A 19,814-nucleotide genomic window follows, 5' to 3' on the forward strand; every position below is an offset into this window, starting at 1 on the left:
TATCTTGTGGTCTCGTGGTTTGTTGACATAGCCTAGCAGGCAGCGCTCAAATTGAGAGGCTGCATTATACCATTAGATTAGATGAAATGTTGCTTTGTGTGAACACACCCTTACACACACACACACACGCACGCACGCACGCACGCACGCACACACACACACACACACACACACACACACACACACGGTAACACACAAGGTAACAGGCTTGTTACTGATAGAGTCTTATTTGTGTGTGGCAGACAGTACGGTACATTCACTCTCTTTTCCTTATGAACAGGCTCTCATTACATTATGAGCATATGGTCCACCAAGAAGCCCCCCCCCCCATTCTACGCTGCCCTTTAAGCTCTTTTTAAGAGAAACAAAAAAAAAAAAATATATATATATATAGTTGTAAACTTGTTTCGTCAATGTGGAATATGATTTAAACAGTTGATTATATAAAGAAGAAAGCTGTCTGTTCACGTATCTGTTTATATGTGCTATCTGTCAGTCACTCATTATTTACCCTCTATTGTTCTGTCTTCCCTGTCAATCATCTGTCTCTCTATCTTTATTTCTGATTGTCTAAATCTGCTGAGAGATAACCTGTGTCCATCACATGCCTATTGATTAGACGCACATGCTTCATCTCTATAACTTATGTATTGATTAAGCTTCACTAAACAAAGAGTGCCTTCCCATCACTTTGATTAATCCTGTACATGTACAGCCTCTTTCCTGGCCTGATGCACTGAGATATTCAAATAAAGTAATGCGTTTGCTGTTTCTACTATGGTTGAACATGTGTAATTGGTAATTAGCATTGTTTTTATGCTGCTATTATTCTACATCCCGACACTACATCTTAGTGGTTAAACTGTTCTGTTTGGTTTCTGTTGTTAAATCAATCACATGGGAAATGCAGCTGCAAATGTGGAATTTGAAAAAATATTTTTTACGATAACAGTTTTTGAGAAGACGGTGAATGTAATGGGATGCAGGTAATAGCCATCGTTCAAGAGAAAGCTGTTTCACAGAAAATATTTCATGTTATCTCTAGGGAGGAATGTGCACAGAATAACAAAATAATAGAATGTGACAAATCTTATTTTAGGAGGAGACTGTATGTATGTTCAGATAAGGTGTTTACTGTCTAACCCAAGTTACAATAGGATGAGATGATTTTTACATGTAACCATAAACTCCGTTTGCTGTAACACTTGTAGCACTTGTGCAGAAAAGGGCGAGGGCCTACATAGATACCTGGCCTTAGTGTTACAGAAGAAGTGGGTTGGTTGAAAGCAGGAAGATAATTACAGTTATCAAGTGAGTTGGTACAACCTACCACAGATGTTGAAGTTCAGAGCTCCTAAGCAGACATGCTCTCGCTGATGATACGCTAACACTACACCTACACTGACAATTAGCTCATAACGTCACACATAGTCATTTTACAGTAATCACACCACGAGTCTTAAGGGCCTCGAGTAAAGCCAGACTTTAATAAGGAAAAACTATTTCTATATAATGAAATTGTTCAGATGAAGTGCCTAATGCTTTGTGGAAAAAAACAGAAGAAATATTTTTAAGCGAGTCAAATGAGCTTAAGACACAGATGTGTATCGGGTGTGCGTGTGTTTTTCTTGTTAACTTTGATATTAAGACCAGAGAGTCGTGGCAGGAGATTTCGAGCGGCTTTGCTCTTTACGAGCTTTGCTCCAATTAGTCTGGAAAAACACATGCACACATACACACACACATACCTGTACATGCTCATGCATTTATGCACGCAGGCACAGATAACTGCACAACCAAATTGGACAAATGTGCGGATTCCTGCACACAAGAAAGCACACTAGGATTACTCACACACACACACACACACACACACACACACACACACACACACACACACACACACACACACACAGCTTCACCAGCCAAACACTGACAGAGAGACAAAGGGAAACATGCAGTGGGCCAACATAAGGAGAGAAAAGAGAGAGAGAGAGAACAATACATTTAGCATTTTTTAGTGATTCTGTTTTTTTTTTTAGATTTTTTGTTTAAATGACAGAGAAGATTGCATTTGTGGTTTGTGTCACACTTTTATATCAAATCTTGAATGATGATATATTTTATATGGGCATTCTTGGAAACCTGCAAGCCTGGCAGTCTGTACTCACTAGAAAAGGTGAATTTGCGGTTTGTGGTGAAAGTGGAACCATTGTAGTGTTTAGAAGCTGTTTGATGGATTACACAGATAAAAGGAGCTTTAATAGAAGAATAAACCTTATTTATTTGTTACATACAATCGTACAGTACAATGTAGTTAAATTCTATCTCAGCATTTAACCCATCCTAAGCATTAGGAACAGTGGACAGCCACATAGCAGCGCCCAGCGAGCAACTTGGGGTTCAGTGTCTTGCTCAAAGACACTTTAACATGCAGACTTTGAACTGCTGAAATCGAACCGCCAATCTTGTGATTGAAGGACCCGCTCTGCTTCTGAGCCACAACAACCCCAAATATAGAGTTGACTGTGTAATGTTTGCGAACAAAAGCAATGCACCAGAAATAGAAAGGTTGGCACTTTTTCACACTGTGACCAATCTTATAATGCTATAAACCACTTTAGGCCTACACATGATCTTACACTTTGGGCAGCCTCCATACTCCATTACTTTGGCCTGTTGGCCTGTGTACACAAGGGGCCCAATTTTTGTAGCGGCATGAATGCATGCGAAATAGTTCATGTCACTTTTACTGAGTAGTTCCCTCTTCATCAAATGGTTTTTATTGCCTTTTATGGGAAATACATGTTGTAATTTCCTCATTGCTAGAAATTGAAAGTCAATCAATGAACCTCTTGTATGAATAAAAAAAATGGCTGCTGTTTTATCTTTTACATTTTCAGTATTTATTGCACCCAGATGCTTTACAGATGATTCAAATGCATGAACTCAACACACACAATGCTGCACAGTAGCAAAATTCATGCTGAGAAAGAATGAAGGGAGAGGAAAATAGAGAGTGAGTAGAAGGTCAGTTGTTTTCATTTCTGTATTAAAGGTGCACTATGAGTTCCTGCATGGTTTCAGCGCAATTTCATTTTTGTCTCAAATCGTAGGCATCTCTCCTTGATCCACTAGCTGCCTGCCCCCTGAACACACTGTGAAAAAGCCCGGTCTCGGGAGACAACACAGGGGTCGTAAATGTCAAACAAACACTAGAGGCACAGGCTGTGCACTTAAATACAACAAACCCGTTCTAGCCAAACACTGACAAGATGGTTGGGGAAGGGGGTGGAGGTTAGTGACAGTTAGTCAGTTAGTCATGACAGTAACGGAAACATGGGGGGAGGGGCGAGCTTGCTCTGTTTTGTTTGAAATTTACTTGGAACGTCAACAGAAGTGACGTCATGCAGGAACTCATAGTGCACCTTTTAAGGACTCTCCTTGCTGCCAGCTTCTGTGACACTTTTACCCTTTAACCCTAAGGCTTTTTTAGTGTGTGTGTGTGTGTGTGTGTGTGTGTGTGTTTGTTTGTGTGTTTCTCTACACATCTTCGACCAGGCTACAAGGCAATGTGTCTTGGATTTTCTATAATTATTCAAAGTCATGATTTTTCCAACTCTCCTCTCCTCTCCTCTCCCCTCCTCTCCTCTCCTCCAGGTCAATTAAATTCTCCAGTGCAGCTCAAAACAACAGCTTTGTTTTGCTTCGATTTTTTCCTCCACACACCAGTCTAAATCTTTGCTTTCTGTTTCTCTCTCTCCTTCCAGGATCCCTCCTTCTCTCTCCTCCTTCATGATAAGCTTCAAGTGCCCAACAGTTCTCGACGGGCATGGAACGAACGTGACAGTCGCTGTGATGTCTGCGCCACTCACCTTACTCAGCTCAAACAGGAAGCCGTGCGCATGGTCCTCACTCTTGACCAGTGGGATTTGTCTCCACCATCCTCCCCTCCGGCCCTCATCGGACGATATGGATCTCAAGGACCTCCGGGTCCAATGGGAGCATCTGGAGCACTAGGAGGTCCTGGGTTACGGGATTGGATTCCTCCTTTTCTTCCTTCCTCCTCCTCCTCAGCTGCTGCTGCCGTTTCACACTCGTCCTCCCAGTCCCCTTCTCCAAGCCCCAGCCAGACCCCAACACCCAGCCCGTGCCACGGACCATCCAATCCCAGCCATTGGAGTCCCTCGGTGGGACAAACGTCCAGCTGTTCTCCCATAAACCCACAACCTCAAGGCCCAGGGCACAGATTGGGGTCCAAGCCCAGCTCCCTGGGGCTTGGAGGTGGAGTGGACAGAAGGAATGTGTCTCCCAGTTCAGGAAAAGCTGGTTCCCAACAACAACAACAACCAGTGACTGGAGTAAACAGCCCTGGCAACAATAGTGGTAACAGCAGTAATAACGGGAGTGGAGCAGTACTGAGTACAGCAGCTCTGCAGGCCCATCAGCACCTGAACCGAACTAATGGAGGAGTTACACTTTATCCATACCAGGTAAGCTACTTGTAGAGGTGTGTGTGTGTGTGTGTGTGTGTGTGTGTGTGTGTGTGTGTGTGTGTGTGTGTGTGTGTGTGTGTGTGTGTGTGTGTGTGTGTTTGAGCAGCATGCAGATGAATACATCTCTTGATGCGAGTCTGACAACCAAAGACAGGAAGTGCAACATTTTAATTTTTCAGCTTGCAGGTGTTGCTACCTTCTGGAGTGTGACCTTGTTAGTCATCAACCACAATACCTGACTTCTGAAATGTTAGTTGTTGTTAGTATGTTGTTGCAACGTAAACAAAAAGCCTCCTCTCCTCTCCTCTCCTCTTATCTTATCTGATCTCCCCTATTCTCCTGTAGACTAGCAATGAAAAATGCTGCCATATAGTCTGTAATGCTATACATTTTCAAATTGAAAATGGAGACATAAAAGAAGGAGGTTTTAGGAGGAGACGTAAAGAGAGGGATCATGAGTAGATAAGAGAGGAAGATGGTAGGAGGGAGAAAATGCCTCAGGTGATGTGTGGTCTATAGGTGTATGGAGGAAGGCAGGAGAGCTGAGACTGCAGGGGAGATCCAGAGGTGTGTGTGTGTGTGTGTGTGTGTGTGTGTGTGTGTGTGTGTTAACATGTGTGTATGAATGTGTTCTACAGATGTAATAATTCATACGGTGATAATTAGAACTCTGGGGATTCTATGTCACACACCCACAGTACCCCTTCACTCTCTCTCGCTCTCTCTCCCTCTCTCTCTCTCTCTCTCTCTCTCTCTCTCTCTCTCTCTCTCTCTCTCTCTCTCTCTTATTCCTATTGCCTCTTTCTTTCCTTCTCCCCTATTATTTCTCCTGTCTTTCTCACACATTGTGTTCAGCTCTTCTATCTTGTTGTTTCCCCACACTCTTTACATTTTTATTCATTACGTGACTTGAATCAGATGCAGATAGGTGGAAATTACTTTGTACAGTCTTTCGAATTGTTTCGGTCAGAAATTAATAAGAGCCTTTATGTATTCTGGCCTGTCTTTGTGGAAATGAAAGTGAAGGTGTTCAAATCTGAAACAGTATATCTATTTTGCCAAATTTAAATTAAATTACAGTAATTAGATAATTAATAATGATTTTGCTTCTTCTTTTATATGATTTTATTATATTCCAACATTGATACATTGCCTCAAGTTGGTCTGCAACATTCATGAATGTGTTGATTTTTTACCATGTTTCCCTTGCAAACAAGATTTCTTTTTAATGTCATCTTAATATTGCCTTTCATAATATCACATTGTTTAGATGACAGTTAGCTAGCAAGAAAGAAAGCCTGTTCCTCAGCATATGTATCTGTTTGCATTCAGTTTCACAAATGTATTTGTGTGTGAGTGTCTTGTTGTGTTGTGTGTGTTCAAACAACTTGGATGTCAGCATCTGTGTGCCAGTGTGCGTGCATTTACTCGTGCTAATATTTTTGTGTTCTGTATTGGAGGTAGTATCCAATCCATGTGTTGGATGATTGTAAAATGTTAGTGAGTATGAGTGTTTGCGCTGTGACTTTGACAGTAATGGTGTTTCAGCAGGAAAGGAGAAACAGTGCGATAATAAATCACCCTCGTTTAGACTCACCCCTGAGAGAGAAAGAGAAATAGGAGGAGCTAAGCAGAGAGATGATCAAAAAATGGGATCAGAAAGTAGAAAGCAGGAAATTTAAGAGAAATTGAAAGATAAAGAGATGTGGTCAGAGAGGATGAAGAGAATGTTAGAGAGATGGGTTTAGAATAAGAGAGAATAAGAATAAGACACATTTCATTATAGAGACATCAGTGTTTATGAACACATCGCTGAGTGGATATTGTTGATTTACTGCTGCTTTACTAGCAACTCTCCGTTGGCTTGCGAGCTGGAAAAACCCAACTCTGGCCGGGCCAATCACATTGTTTTGCCGACCAGATACGGCAAAAGTTTAATCTATCAACTAGCTCCGCTACCTTCTTCGTTGCTCTGGTTGGTTGTAGCGCTATCCTATTGCGTGCAGAGGGAATTTGAAAGACAACCGTTTATCCCGCCCCTTGGATTGAGCCCTGCCAATGGTGAGTTCCCAGACCCAACATCTTGATGTGGGTCTGGCTTGTCAAGCTAGCTTTACTGCTGTACAGCACAAAACATCAAACAAGGATTGCTGTTCATGTTTTAACATCAGTGGAGCTTTCGGAAGTTCTCATAATGGCAGATGAGAAATCTCTTCCAACAAGTTCATACCCTTCAGCAAAGCGGAAGAGAAAACAAACACAAGTGGAACAACAGCAGGGAAAATGAGTTGAAAATCTGCACCCAGAATCAGTGGGCTTTATGGGAAATGTGGTGTTGCTCTACAAGAATATTACCAACAGCAACACTGGTATGGTCTTATATGATTTATTCATATTAGAGAGGGAGAATGACATGCAGCAAATAGCCGCAGGTCGGAGTTGAACCAGGGCCCGCTGCGTTGAGGAGTAAACCTCCATATATGGGCGCCAGCTCTACCAACTGAGCTATCCAGGCACCCAATTTATTCACTTTTACTGATAAAAATCACCAATAAAGTCCTGTTCAGAGGTAGCACAACAACAGACAGAGAGGAGAGCTGATAGAAGGGAGGGCGCTGCAGAGGCAGATAAAGAACAGAAGCGACCTGTCTGCCTGTGTAGCTGACATTAAAATCTTGCTGGGTCAGCAATCTAGGAGGTGACAACCTCAACATTTTATATTTATTAGGACTTTTCTTTTTGGTCCCACAAGAAGTATAGGACAAATGGAAAATGCTGAATCAGTAAGAACAAGGAAGACTGATTATAACGGACTAGGTGTGAATCAGCCAGGTAACATACTGGGATGAGTGAGCCGATGAAGGCCACACCCATTTTTTTAAAGGATTTGAAATCATTTCATGTTAAAATCTTGATTAACACATATATTTTATTAGGCAAAACTCCAACCTAACACTAAACTTTCCCCATTTAGACTGGCTGTACATGTCAAGGTTCAAGGGTTCAAGGTAATACTCATTCTCTCCATATACAATACAAACACAGTAAAGTGCAAGTTGTATAAACACATCATAATGGACTAGAGATGTGAATGGCACAGCAGTGGATATGAAAATTGGTAAACCTCACGTAAACCTCACGTAAGTCAGTTTGGATTTTAAGAAGTTCTCCATTAGAACTGATTTACGATCCAGCTGGTTGACAAATGTTGTATTCCTGAGTCAAGTAACTGACCAAGATGCTGGTGAACATAAATCAAAGGCTCAAGCATTAAAACCACTGGGTGACAACATACAGCAGTGTGCTCAATGATATATATGCCTTTAATTTGCTCAAAGAAACAACACAGAACCAATATGTCCTTTTGCAACACACTGAACTGTGTCACATTAGCCATTACTGTACCTTTTTACTGACAGAAACGGTTCAATAAATAAAAAGCTGGTCCATATCAACTGCTTATTTACTTTTTTGGGCTCTTATAGTGGTGATAATGTGTGTGTGTGTGTGTGTGTGTGTGTGTGTGTGTGTGTGTGTGTGTGTGTGTGTGTGTGTGTGTGTCACACTCCTTCTCTGGCATGAGACAACGAATCTAACATTGTCTCTTTGCCCTAGCTCTGTCCTTCAAGCAGCTAATAGAAAACCGGTTTATACAGTGTCATGTGTGTTTACTGTGTTTCTGTTTGTTGTGTTTTTATATTACACACACACACACACACACACACACACACACACACACACACACACACACACACACACACACACACACACACACACACACACACACACACACACACACACACACAAACTGTCATATTTTGAACAAAATAAGCTAAACATCCACTTCCAAACACTGCCAGACTTAGCTGAATACCTTCAGGGTAAATTAGGACAGCAGTGGTGGCCTAAAGGTTAGAGAAGCTTATGACTGGAAGGTCGCCAGTTCGATTCCTTGACCAGCATGATAAATCTGGGCGGGGAAAGTAAAAGAGCAGCATAAACAATATAAACAGAAAAAAAAATACATACATACAAAGTAACTGTTTCATAAGAAAAAATATATAGGAGTACAATGCCCCAAGTGTACACTCTACCACAGGTATGTAGATTTAGTTTAGTGTCTCCTATCTCATCAGTTAAAATAAAGGTTGACTAGCTGGCCAAGCTCGCAAAACAAATTGTGTATTCCATTACTGTAATTACTCCAGCCAAGGTCCCCTTAGGTCCTCTTTGAGAGAGCAGTGCACATGCTCAATTGCCAACAGAGAGGACAGCATTGAGATCTGACATATAGTTTTGTGTTGCTGCATAACTGCATAAAATAAAAGCATGATAAGTGCATGCATGCTTAGCTTACAGCTTTTGGAAAAGTAGTGTTTATTTTGTTGTATAACTTCAATCATAAGAGTGTCAGAAAGTATGTCTTATTATTAGGGCTGTCAGCATTAATGCCTTAATCGCGATGTAAAGGGCCTTTACTTATCATCAAGCTGCCATACTTCCTCGTAACACATCCTACTGCTGCAGGCATGATGGAGAAAGACAGCAGCAACACAATTCTGAATGGTGCTTTTTATTTTCCAAAACTCCCGGACGGCTCAGAAGTCAAAAGCCATATGCACATTGTGTAAAACCGAATTAAAATATCACCTTTAGCACGTCAAGCTTGAGCTACCACCTACGAGGCTAAGCATAGTAGTACAGTTAACGTGAGTGGAGAGTGCTACTAGTTGCCGACCTGTGGATGAAACCAAATCCCAAAAAATTACTACAGCGCTTGCGAAATGGGTGGCAACTAACTGCAGACCTGTTAGCATCGTAGAAGACTTGGGTCTTAAAGACTACGCTTGGCGTGTTTTGACCCGTCTTATATATTGCCGTCAAGGGGGACAGTAGTTTCACGCATACACAGCCTGTACGACACGGAGAAAGCAGCCCAACTGGAAATGCTGCCATGTGCTGCAAACGCTGTCTCATTAACCGGTGATCACTGGACGTCAGCAAGTAATCAAAATTATTTAGGAGTTACTGCACACTATATTGACTCTAGACTCAAATGTGTGACTAGATTCACACATTTTCTTTTGTTTACAGTAAATAAATAACTAAATAACTAACTAACTAAATAAATAAATAAATAAATAAATAAATAAATAAATAATAAACAAATACAAATCTTAAAGTCAACTTCATAAAGTAACTTTCTTTGCATTCATTTGATTCCCAATCAAGATACACTGGTAAGAATTGCTTTCCATTGTTAATATGTACTTAAAAACAGTTCTGAAATGCAAAATAATACTACTTATTATCTCTGCTATTCCATAAAGTCATCTGCACTGAAAAGTGAATGTATATAAAGCTACATTTCTTCCTGTCATTATTTTCTCTTTTAAAAGTTTGTATTTTGGCATACATTATGTAGCCCTGAGGCCTTCGCTGATTTGGTTATACAACATGCTGTACATATGTTGAAGCATTAGTTATTCAATCACCCTGCGCTGCATCACCTATGCTCTCTCTCTCGCTCTCTGTATATCTATAATTTCCTCCCACTCTTTCATTTCTTTCTTGCCTCCACTCTCCCAACAATTCATTTCCCTGTGTTTTGTCTATTTTTTTTTAATTTTAAGTTTTCTTACTTGCTTTCTTTTCCTTCCCTCTCTGTCTCACATACTTTCTCTGTTTCTACTATAAAATATAAACACCCTGTTCCATTTGCTCACTTACTACTTTTGTGTGTGTTTCTGCCCCAATTCTGTACCCCACTTTAATCCTGAAGGGGCAGGCTCTCTCTCTTCCTCCACTCTACTGCAGTAAGCATTTAGATTGTTTTACAGATTGTATTCCCCTGATGAAAGCAGGCAGGACCACATGGACACACTAAGGCACACCATTTATCTTCATTTTCCTCATACAAGCATGAAATTTAAGGCACAAATGTTATGTTGGTTGCCTGTAGCATGTGGTTGGAAAAGGATGGAAAAATAAAATAAATGTAAGAGTGACAGATGGGGAAGGTGAATGCTGGGGAAATGGCGTTTGTGTTGTAATGAAGATGAATGAGCCAGCTTTTACCTTTTTCTAAGAGCAGAGAGAGAACGGGGTTTGGGAAAGTGCTGTAGTGTAAAGAAAGAGGAGGGATGAGAGAGTCTAAGTGTTTATTTTTATTTTTTATTCTGTCCTTTTAGGGAAATCTGATATCACATTCATCAGAGTCCCTCATTGACAGGTACAATCTCAGGACCAGGTGTTCTATAAAAACATGGTCAGAGGCTGTGTTTTCATTGATTTTCTGCATGCTTTTCACACATTTGGCTGTTGTATTATCCTCAGCACTCTCTCTGTCCTGGTGTTATCTAAATCCTTGTCTCTCCTGCTGCAATGACCTAATATCCCCATAGGGATCATTAAAGTCTCATCCAGTGTAATTCAATCTAATTTATGGTAAAACATTTAGAGAGAGAGCATCTCAGCCTGTATATCCTGTTGGGAATTCTGAATGGAACAAGTGTAACAACCTCATAACAACCAACAGGAACAACAAAAACATAATTTATTTAAACTACATTACCCAACATGCCATCCATGTCAAAGCATTAGCCAGGTGACTGTGCAGGAATTATCATGCTGTTCATTTATTTTCTGTTCGCCATAGTTCAGATGCAGGCCTAATTTGTCAGCTCTCTTACAATAGCTAGTTTAATGAGATGCATGAAGCATAATAACCCATCAGCACACCACTGTTTCTGACACAAGCACAGCAAGATGAAATGAATGAGCATATGGTTTTTGCACTTTTTTGGTGACAATGGGAGGTACAGAGTAAAACATAGAATCTGTCCACTCCGTGCAGTCTATATTGCTGACAGCCACATATTATTTAACCACCTTTACTCCAGTTTTCAGCCCACATTATAATAACCCTCTGTGGGGACATTTCTCTCACACTGTGCTGGTAGTTTTCCTCTTCCCATTAATCAGGATATACAAGTAACCAGCACAAATGCACAGGTATTCCATGTAGCTTACTGAACCTTTGTTCCATACATTCACGACTCCTTCAATAATTCAGGGGTCTCAAGCTAAGCCTGAGCATTTGAAATGCATGTAGGTGCATAGGGAGAATGGTATATAAAGTATAAAGGCATCTCATTTACAATAGGTCATTTATCAAGGCAGTGGGCTGCGTGCTTGGACCCCAGGAGCCCTCAGCAGTAAATATACGCACAGTGTAGTTGATTTACACACACGTACACACAGGTGCAGAGAAGTGCAGACACATGCACACACAAGGACATGCACAGACATGCTCACAATAGACATACATGCTCGCAGATTTACTCTCACATAAGCTGCAGTTCCTTTATTGGAGCGTGGGGTAATGATTTAGGTGCTCTGCTGTCTGGCTGCTGGCAGCACATAAAGAACTATGATCAATAATCCATATATGTTTCAGGAATGGGTTGCCTACACACCAACATGCACACACATCTGTGCACAAAGTGACAAACTAATGCAAAACACACTCGCATACGAAGCAGTTTAATGTGGCACATAAATGCTTATGTGTGTGTGTGTCTGCAGCATTTTATGAATCTGGACCAAAGACCCACACACACACACACACACACACACACACACACACACACACACACACACACACACACACACACACACACACACACACACATATGCAACAAAACTTTAAATCTCTCCCTTTGTTCATTTTGACAAGAGGGAGAGATGAAGAGATTTTGGACAACAAGCTATGAAATGTGTTTTCTTTTATATGTGTTTGCTCCAAGGATGCATATGAATTTAACAATTTGGTCACTCTCTCAGATATCTAGATACATATACATGTACATAGATAGGGGGCATCCAGTGGCCTAGTGGTTAAGGCACATACCATATAATCGCAACATTCAACTCCGCCGAGGGACCTTATGTCATAACCCCCTTTCTTTCTCCACATTTCCTTTCCATATCTATACTTCCAGCTGTGTAATAAAGGCAAATGCCAAAAAACAATGTAAAGAAAAACCTAGCTATATAGATGCATGCATACAAAGTTGTTGTGTATATACCATACATCTGATTAAAACAGTTGCTCACACAGGCACAGCAAATTCTATTTCTTTACAGTGTTATGAGTTCAAAGTTCTCTCTATTCGTCCTCCCTGTCCTTCTTCCCTGCATACTATCTAATAAAGGACAAATGCCCTGAAGGATGATCCAATAATAAAGGACAAATGTGAAAAGCTTAAGATGGCAGATCAAAGGGACAGAGAGAATGAAATTCAATTGATTATAAAAAAAAAAACAAGTGGAGAGAGGAGACAACCCAGTCTCATGGCAGTTTGTGAAATGTTCACGTAATTAAATCTATTGATTCGTGTACACGGGCACGTTTATCTCATTTTTTTCGTGATGGTCAGCACGTTTTTTTTTCTTTTTTTAAAGATTATTTTTTGGGGGCTTTTCCCTTTATTCGATAGTGACAGTGGATAGACAGGAAAGGGGGAAAGAAAGAGTGGGGACGACACGCAGCAAAGGGCTGCAGGTCAGACTCGAACCCGAGCCACTGCAAAGGACTCAGCCTACATGGGGCGCACGCTCTTACTGGCTGAGCCAGAGGCCGCCCTAAGATCAGCACGTTTTTAAAACTAATGTATTTCAATGGGAAGCATCTTTCATGATCACAGCATGATTCTTTCTGCCAGTCGGGCTGCAGCAGAGAAGCTGTATACAGCGTTGCTATTATTGGTATTTTTAGCCCTATAACCGCTGTTTTAATCAACATTTATTCACGAGATCGTATCATGGTTATATGTATTTCTTTTAATGTTATTATTTCGGTCTTATGGGAAGCTGAATTGCTTTGTTGTTTATTGATATAAATAATAATGATGATATATAACTATAACGCTACATCTATCAACATTTATTTAGATGTTATGGTATTCATTTATTTATTTTAATAATATTATTTCGGTCTTATTACCGGTGAAATTTTACAGTATGCTGTAAGACAGACTGCTGTAAATAATAACATTAAAAGAAATACCATGATAAACCATGATGAGATCTTGTGAATAAATGTTGATTAAAACAGTGGTTATAGGGCTAAAAATACCAATAATAGCAAAGCTGTATACAGCTTCTCTGCTGCAGCCCGACTGGCAGAAAGAATCATGCTGTGATCACGAAAGATGCTTCCCATTGAAATACATTAGTTTAAAGTGCCCATATTATGAAAAAAACACTTTTTCTGGGATTTGGGGTGTTCTTTTGTGTCTCTGGTGCTTCCACACAAAAAAATCCATCCATGCTGTTTTGAGTGAGATACAGTTTCTGAATGTGTCCTGCCTTCAGTCTCTGGGTGAGCTGTTCAAAATCGGCACGGCTTGTGACGTCACAAGCCGAAACGAGCTGGCTAACCGCAACCATTAGCTCGTAGCGTTAGCATGCTAACGCTAACTCTAATGCTAACGCTAGCATGCTACCTCGTTCTCAATAGCAAAGCACTGCTACAACACACACAAGTTCACTATAATCTACAAAAGAACTACTTACATGTGGGCCCTCATTTAGAAGTCTCCCAGCTAATCCTGCCTTGTAACTGACCGAAGTTGTAGAAACAGCCTTTCTTTTACTGTCTATGGAGCTAGCTAGCTGACATGATCTACATCTGAGCTACTGCGCGTGTGCGAGTGCAATCAAAGATAGTACAGAAGAAGAAGAAGAAAAGAGGTCTCACTCTGTAGCTAAAACAGAGACCAGCTGAAAAGAGGAGCTGCAGCAGTGAGAGAGAGCACTGCTCCCAGACAACATTCTGCTGTGGGTTCACTGTAAACATCAGATAGCTTATCTGCTGTCTGTCTGCCAAGGAAAAAACACACACACACACACACACACACACACACACACACACACACAAACACACACACACACACACACACACACACACACACACACACACACACACACACACACTTAGACACAACAAACACAAACCCACACACACTGAAATGAAATGAAAATAAAATATCTTAGCATAAGTGAACTATGCCATGTTGAGGATAGGGGTTTAAATATCAAATGATAAAGGAAGTATTTGACAGTGCCCTTTGAAGTCTTTTGAAAGATATTGAATTAGTTGTTGAAATTTAAGTATTGCTAAAGCCAAAAATGCATCAGAATACACAAATGAATGGACATAAATTATTCCTAAACAGGAAACAAAAGGGGAGTGTGAAACCAGACTCCGGTCTCTCATCAGACCATCTGGAAAAGTCAAGGGCAGAGATATATAGTGTGTGTGTGTGTGTGTGTGTGTGTGTGTGTGTGTGTGTGTGTGTGTAATGTGTTTGTCATGAAGGACATAGATACAGTCAACATGATCAAAGTCATCAAGAGATAATCACATGTCTGTGTGGGAGAGAGAAAAAAGAGGAGGGGTGAGAAGGATAGAGGTTCTTTTTTTCCTAGTGGTACAACAAAACACAGACACACACAAAAAACATGTCACTTTGTAGCCTCAGGAGTAAATATTTTGAATCTCTCTGTCTCTCATCAGATTTCTCAGATGATCTCCGAGGACTCCAGAGAAGGTTTGACAGAGGCTGCCCTGAACCGCTACAACACACACTCTCCTTCACACACAAGCTCTCCTTCTCACACGCCAGCTGTAACCACAACGGCTCTGACCACCACCTCTGCTGCCGCCTCCTTCTTTGCCAGGTAAGCTGCATGCAACACATTCAGTACTTGCTGTACACATCTGGAGCATGTCATCCTGTAGATGCAGGTAGATCACCTGACTTCCTGTTTTATCTGATCTATCCACCCAGCGCTAGCATGCTGGTCCTTTAACTGAAAGACTTTCTAATATTAATGGTCAGGAGATATGATAATTAGCATCCTGATTTTGGCTTTCAGAAGTAATTAAAGCCATTGAATCAAACAACACTGATACGAACACTGGTACATTATATTTTTAAGATTTAGCAGCATTATGGGAACTAGAAGTATCAGTATTACAGATAATGTTAAGCGTGTTAATTTCAGTAAAAACCAGGGTGTAAGGTGCATTTTACTAGCCCCTTTGTGCCGTATTAATCCTTGGGTTTAGTTCATCCTCGGTTTGAGTCCAGACGTTCTGACTGTTATGCTGATGTCTCTCAAGTTGTCTGATAGAGCAGAAAGAATGAAAGAATGGCCATACAAACAGCAACTACATTGTAAGATGTTGTAAGATGAAGGTGGTGGAAAAATTAAATACTACTATATATTGTGCATAAGCGTACTTACTTATCTTTCGGTGTGTTTATTTATGAAACAACTATCCAGTCAGCAGTCGTTGATGAGCCGTGTAATCAAATCTGGAGAAATGCAGAGCGACACAACATAAATAAGACATGGGTAATCTGGGTAAATTATTGATGAATAAACATGGCAATTTTAAAATGAATGAGGAAATTATTCATGGGTTACACAAGACTATGAGTGTGTCACAGTGGCTGAAGTATTGCTGAGATGTCATATCTAATGAGCTGCTTTAAATCACATTTTAAATGATACCGCTGGTTTTTCCTTCTCACTTTTACACATACGCTCTCCTCTCCTTTCCTCTCTGGGCATGGTCTCAAAATCAGCAGATAATTCAGTGTGTGTTTGTCTGTGTGATATTTGAGTGATGTGCTTAAGTGTGGTAGACATAGTGCTGTCTGACTTTCAAAGCACCAGTGACCAGGCGCAACTCGTAAATTATATGGGCACAAACACATGTGCACACACTCTTACTTTAGCTTTCTTTCTATGACCCCTGAACTGTCAGGTAACAAGGCCATTTTATATACACACACACACACACACACACACACACACATACACACACACACACACACACACACACACACACACACCTGGTTGACATTCCAAACATACAGTCTTTGGGGCGATTTATGAGCATTAACCTTCTAAGTGAAAGAACAGGGTTTGTTTAATGATGCAGTTGTCACTGTCTGTGGATATGTGTGTGAGTGTGTGTGTGTGTGTCTAACTGTCAGTCTTTCTCTATAGATCCTTAACGCTGTGATATGTAATTTCCTCTTAAAATCAGAGTGTCAGTGTGTTTGTTTGTTTGCTTTTCAAAACCTCCCATACACGCACAATTTGTCTGCAATTTTCCTGTCATTTGTGTATGCAGTGAGATTTCAGTTTACTGTAATTGGCAAATGGCAACAATGCACACTCTGCCACCTTTTTTTTTGACTCTGGTAACGTGTGTATGTGTCCGTATTTGTCTGTGTTTATGGTCGATTGATGCAGCCATGCAGCGCTGGCAAATCCCATGGCTGTCTTGGTCTTCACTCTCAGACGTGGACTGCATACAGACATTCTTATTACGCACACGCACACACGCACACACGCACACGCATGCGCGCACACACACGCACACACACACACACACACACACACACACACACACACACACACACACACACACACACACACACACTCTTGCTCACTGTCTGGCTCACTGTCTGCACAGCAAAATCCCTGTGTCCACCACATCTCCTCTCAGCTGATCCCTTTCTACCTCCACATCCTCCTCTTTCCATCCCTTGTCTCGTCTTCATGTAATTGCCTTTCATTTTGCTCTCTACTTTCTTCTACTCCTCTCCTGCTTCACTTTTGTTCTTCTCCTCTCTACGGTGGCCCTGAAGTGCAAATCACAACAGCAATTAGAAAAACGCAACAACAAATCATAAAACACAATGGCAAAAATGAAAACACGACAGCAAATATGAAAACACAACAACAAATCATAAAACACAATGGCAAAAATGAAAACATGACAGCAAATATGAAAACACAACAGCAAATCTGAAAACACGACAGCAAATAGGAAAACAAAACGGCAAATAGGAAAACACGACAGCAAATAGGAAAACACAACAAATATGAAAACACGACAGCAAATAGGAAAACAAAACGGCAAATATGAGAACACGACAGCAAATAGGAAACACGACAGCAAATAGGAAAACACGACAGCAAATAGGAAAATACGACAGCAAATAGGAAAACAAAACGGACGGACAGTGTGTCTGTCCAATCAGGAGGGTCCGTCCTCTGCTAGATAGGCCCTACCTTTTCTGGTAGAAGTTAATGCTGTTGTGTTTTGTGATTTGTTGAAGTGTTTTCATGTTTGTTGTCGTGTTTTCCTATTTGCTGTCGTGTTTTCCTATTTGCTGTTGTGTTTTCATATTTGCTCTCGTTTTTTTTCTATTTGCCGTTTTGTTTTCCTATTTGCTGTTGTGTTTCCTATTTGCTGTCGTGTTTTCCTATTTGCTGTCGTGTTTTCCTATTTGCCGTTTTGTTTTCCTATTTGCTGTTGTGTTTCCTATTTGCTGTCGTGTTTTCCTATTTGCTGTCGTGTTTTCCTATTTGCCGTTTTGTTTTCCTATTTGTTGTCGTGTTTTCCTATTTGCCGTTGTGTTTTATGATTTATTGTTGCGTTTTTCTTATTGCTGTTGTGATTTGCACTTCAGGGCCACTGTACCTCTCCTCTCTTTTTGCAACAATTTCTCTGTCTCCACACTGACCTTTTCTTTACCTCTGCTAATGTGCACGAGAGTTATATCATTCATTAGTACCAATCTGTCTGTGAATATGTCACACTCACACGGTAGTGCTCCATCTTTCCTGTGCTGCAGTGGCCCTCTGGGGACTCTGGGCTAGAGGATAGAGACATGCTGTACATGCCTAGGCATGTGTGTGTGTGTGTGTGTGTGTGTGTGTGTGTGTGTGTGTGTGTGTGTGTGTGTGTGTGTGTGTGTGTGTGTGTGTGTTCTCTCTCCCATACTGGGGGAAGGGAGTTTCTATCAGTGAAGGAATTTTTTATTGCATGCTCCTAGGATTGGATCTTTGGGGATTTGGCTGAGTGCGTGTGTGTGTGTTTGTTGCTGGACCAGAGTAAATGAATAGGTCCCAAGTGAATTGGGAAGGCGTTGTTATTTTGGATGGAGGATGGCTGTGAGACGGGGCAATGCCCCAGAGGGCCACTTTTTCTCTGCCTCTGTTTACCTCTTGCTGCCTCTTTTGAAGTAAGTATTGCATCAAATGATAATTGGCCACCAAATTACACTTATAATGGTTGTGGCTGATTGGTGATTTGAACATCAACTGTCTGATCACATCAGAACCATATGTGTTGTTTTTTGCTCATGTGTCATTTAACAGTAATTAAAAATGGTTGTCTTTTATTTTGACATTGAAGAAGCCCATTTGCTCTTTGAGTGGTTTTGCTGTTTTTAATATTAGAGGTACTGGGAGGGCAGCAAGAGAGAGTGAATTTAACTATTCTATCCATTCAATATTTGTAACTCTTAAAAGTACTGACAGCTCAAAAACATTAGATTCTGAAATTATTTTGTTTTGTTAGGAATTGTTAAACATATCGGACAAAGGGTGTAGGGCATGCTGCACGAACATGAAACACAAATTTCACATGGTTCAGATAGATTATAGTGACCCGCTCAGTTATCTGCAGTAGCACAGACCAACATGTGATATGAATGTTAGAGTGCACATGAGACAGAAGTATCATGTGGCCATCTTAACTCCATTTTTAACACAGTTTAGTGCTCAGGCTTACAGCATGTAAGGTGGATTTTGGAGGCTATTGGAGGCTACTGTAAATGCACATGTCCATTTATAGTATAATGTCAGTAAAGCCACTGGCTGACCCCTCACAATGTCACACACACACACACACACACACACACACACACACACACACACACACACTCTCTGTCTCTCCCTATATCTGACTCCACTGACGGCCTGTTAATAGAATGTAATTAGCTACTGAGCCAACAACACTGCCCAGAGACACCAGTCATAAATCAGCTGTATGTGTGTGTGTGTGTGTGTGTGTGTGTGTGTGTGTGTGTGTTTGTTTGTGTGGCTGTGTGTGTGGCTGTGTGTGTATCTGTGTGTGTGTGTGTGTGTGTGTGTGTGTGTGTGTGTGTGTTTGTTTGTTTGTTTGTGTGGCTGTGTGTGTGTGTGTGTGTGTGTGTGTGTGTGTGTGTGTGTTTGTTTGTTTGTTTGTGTGGCTGTGTGTGTGTGTGTGTGTGTGTGTGTGTGTGTGTGTGTGTGTGTGTGTGTGTTTCAAGTGAGTGTTTATACATGTCAAGTGAAAGTGTTTGTAGTTGTGTGGAAGGAAGAGGAAAACAAAGCAACAGCATGTTAGTAGCTGGACTATTTGTGACCTGTGCTGCTTCTTAACAAGACAGAGACACATGA

At 40.9% G+C, this 19,814-nt stretch overlaps 1 protein-coding gene across 1 annotated transcript in view; it reads left to right on the forward strand.

Annotated features, from left to right (window-relative positions):
- Positions 1–19,814, forward strand: part of kif26ba (kinesin family member 26Ba) — an 86,104-nt gene that overhangs the window by 22,669 nt on the left and 43,621 nt on the right. Inside the window, exons 3-4 of the mRNA XM_035999383.1 lie at positions 3,771–4,493; positions 15,079–15,242. Coding sequence (XP_035855276.1) covers positions 3,771–4,493; positions 15,079–15,242 — 887 coding nt within the window. The remainder of the gene's footprint in view (positions 1–3,770; positions 4,494–15,078; positions 15,243–19,814) is intronic.

This window comes from Sander lucioperca, chromosome 3 (assembly GCF_008315115.2).
Source record: "Sander lucioperca isolate FBNREF2018 chromosome 3, SLUC_FBN_1.2, whole genome shotgun sequence".
Taxonomy (NCBI): domain Eukaryota; kingdom Metazoa; phylum Chordata; class Actinopteri; order Perciformes; family Percidae; genus Sander; species Sander lucioperca.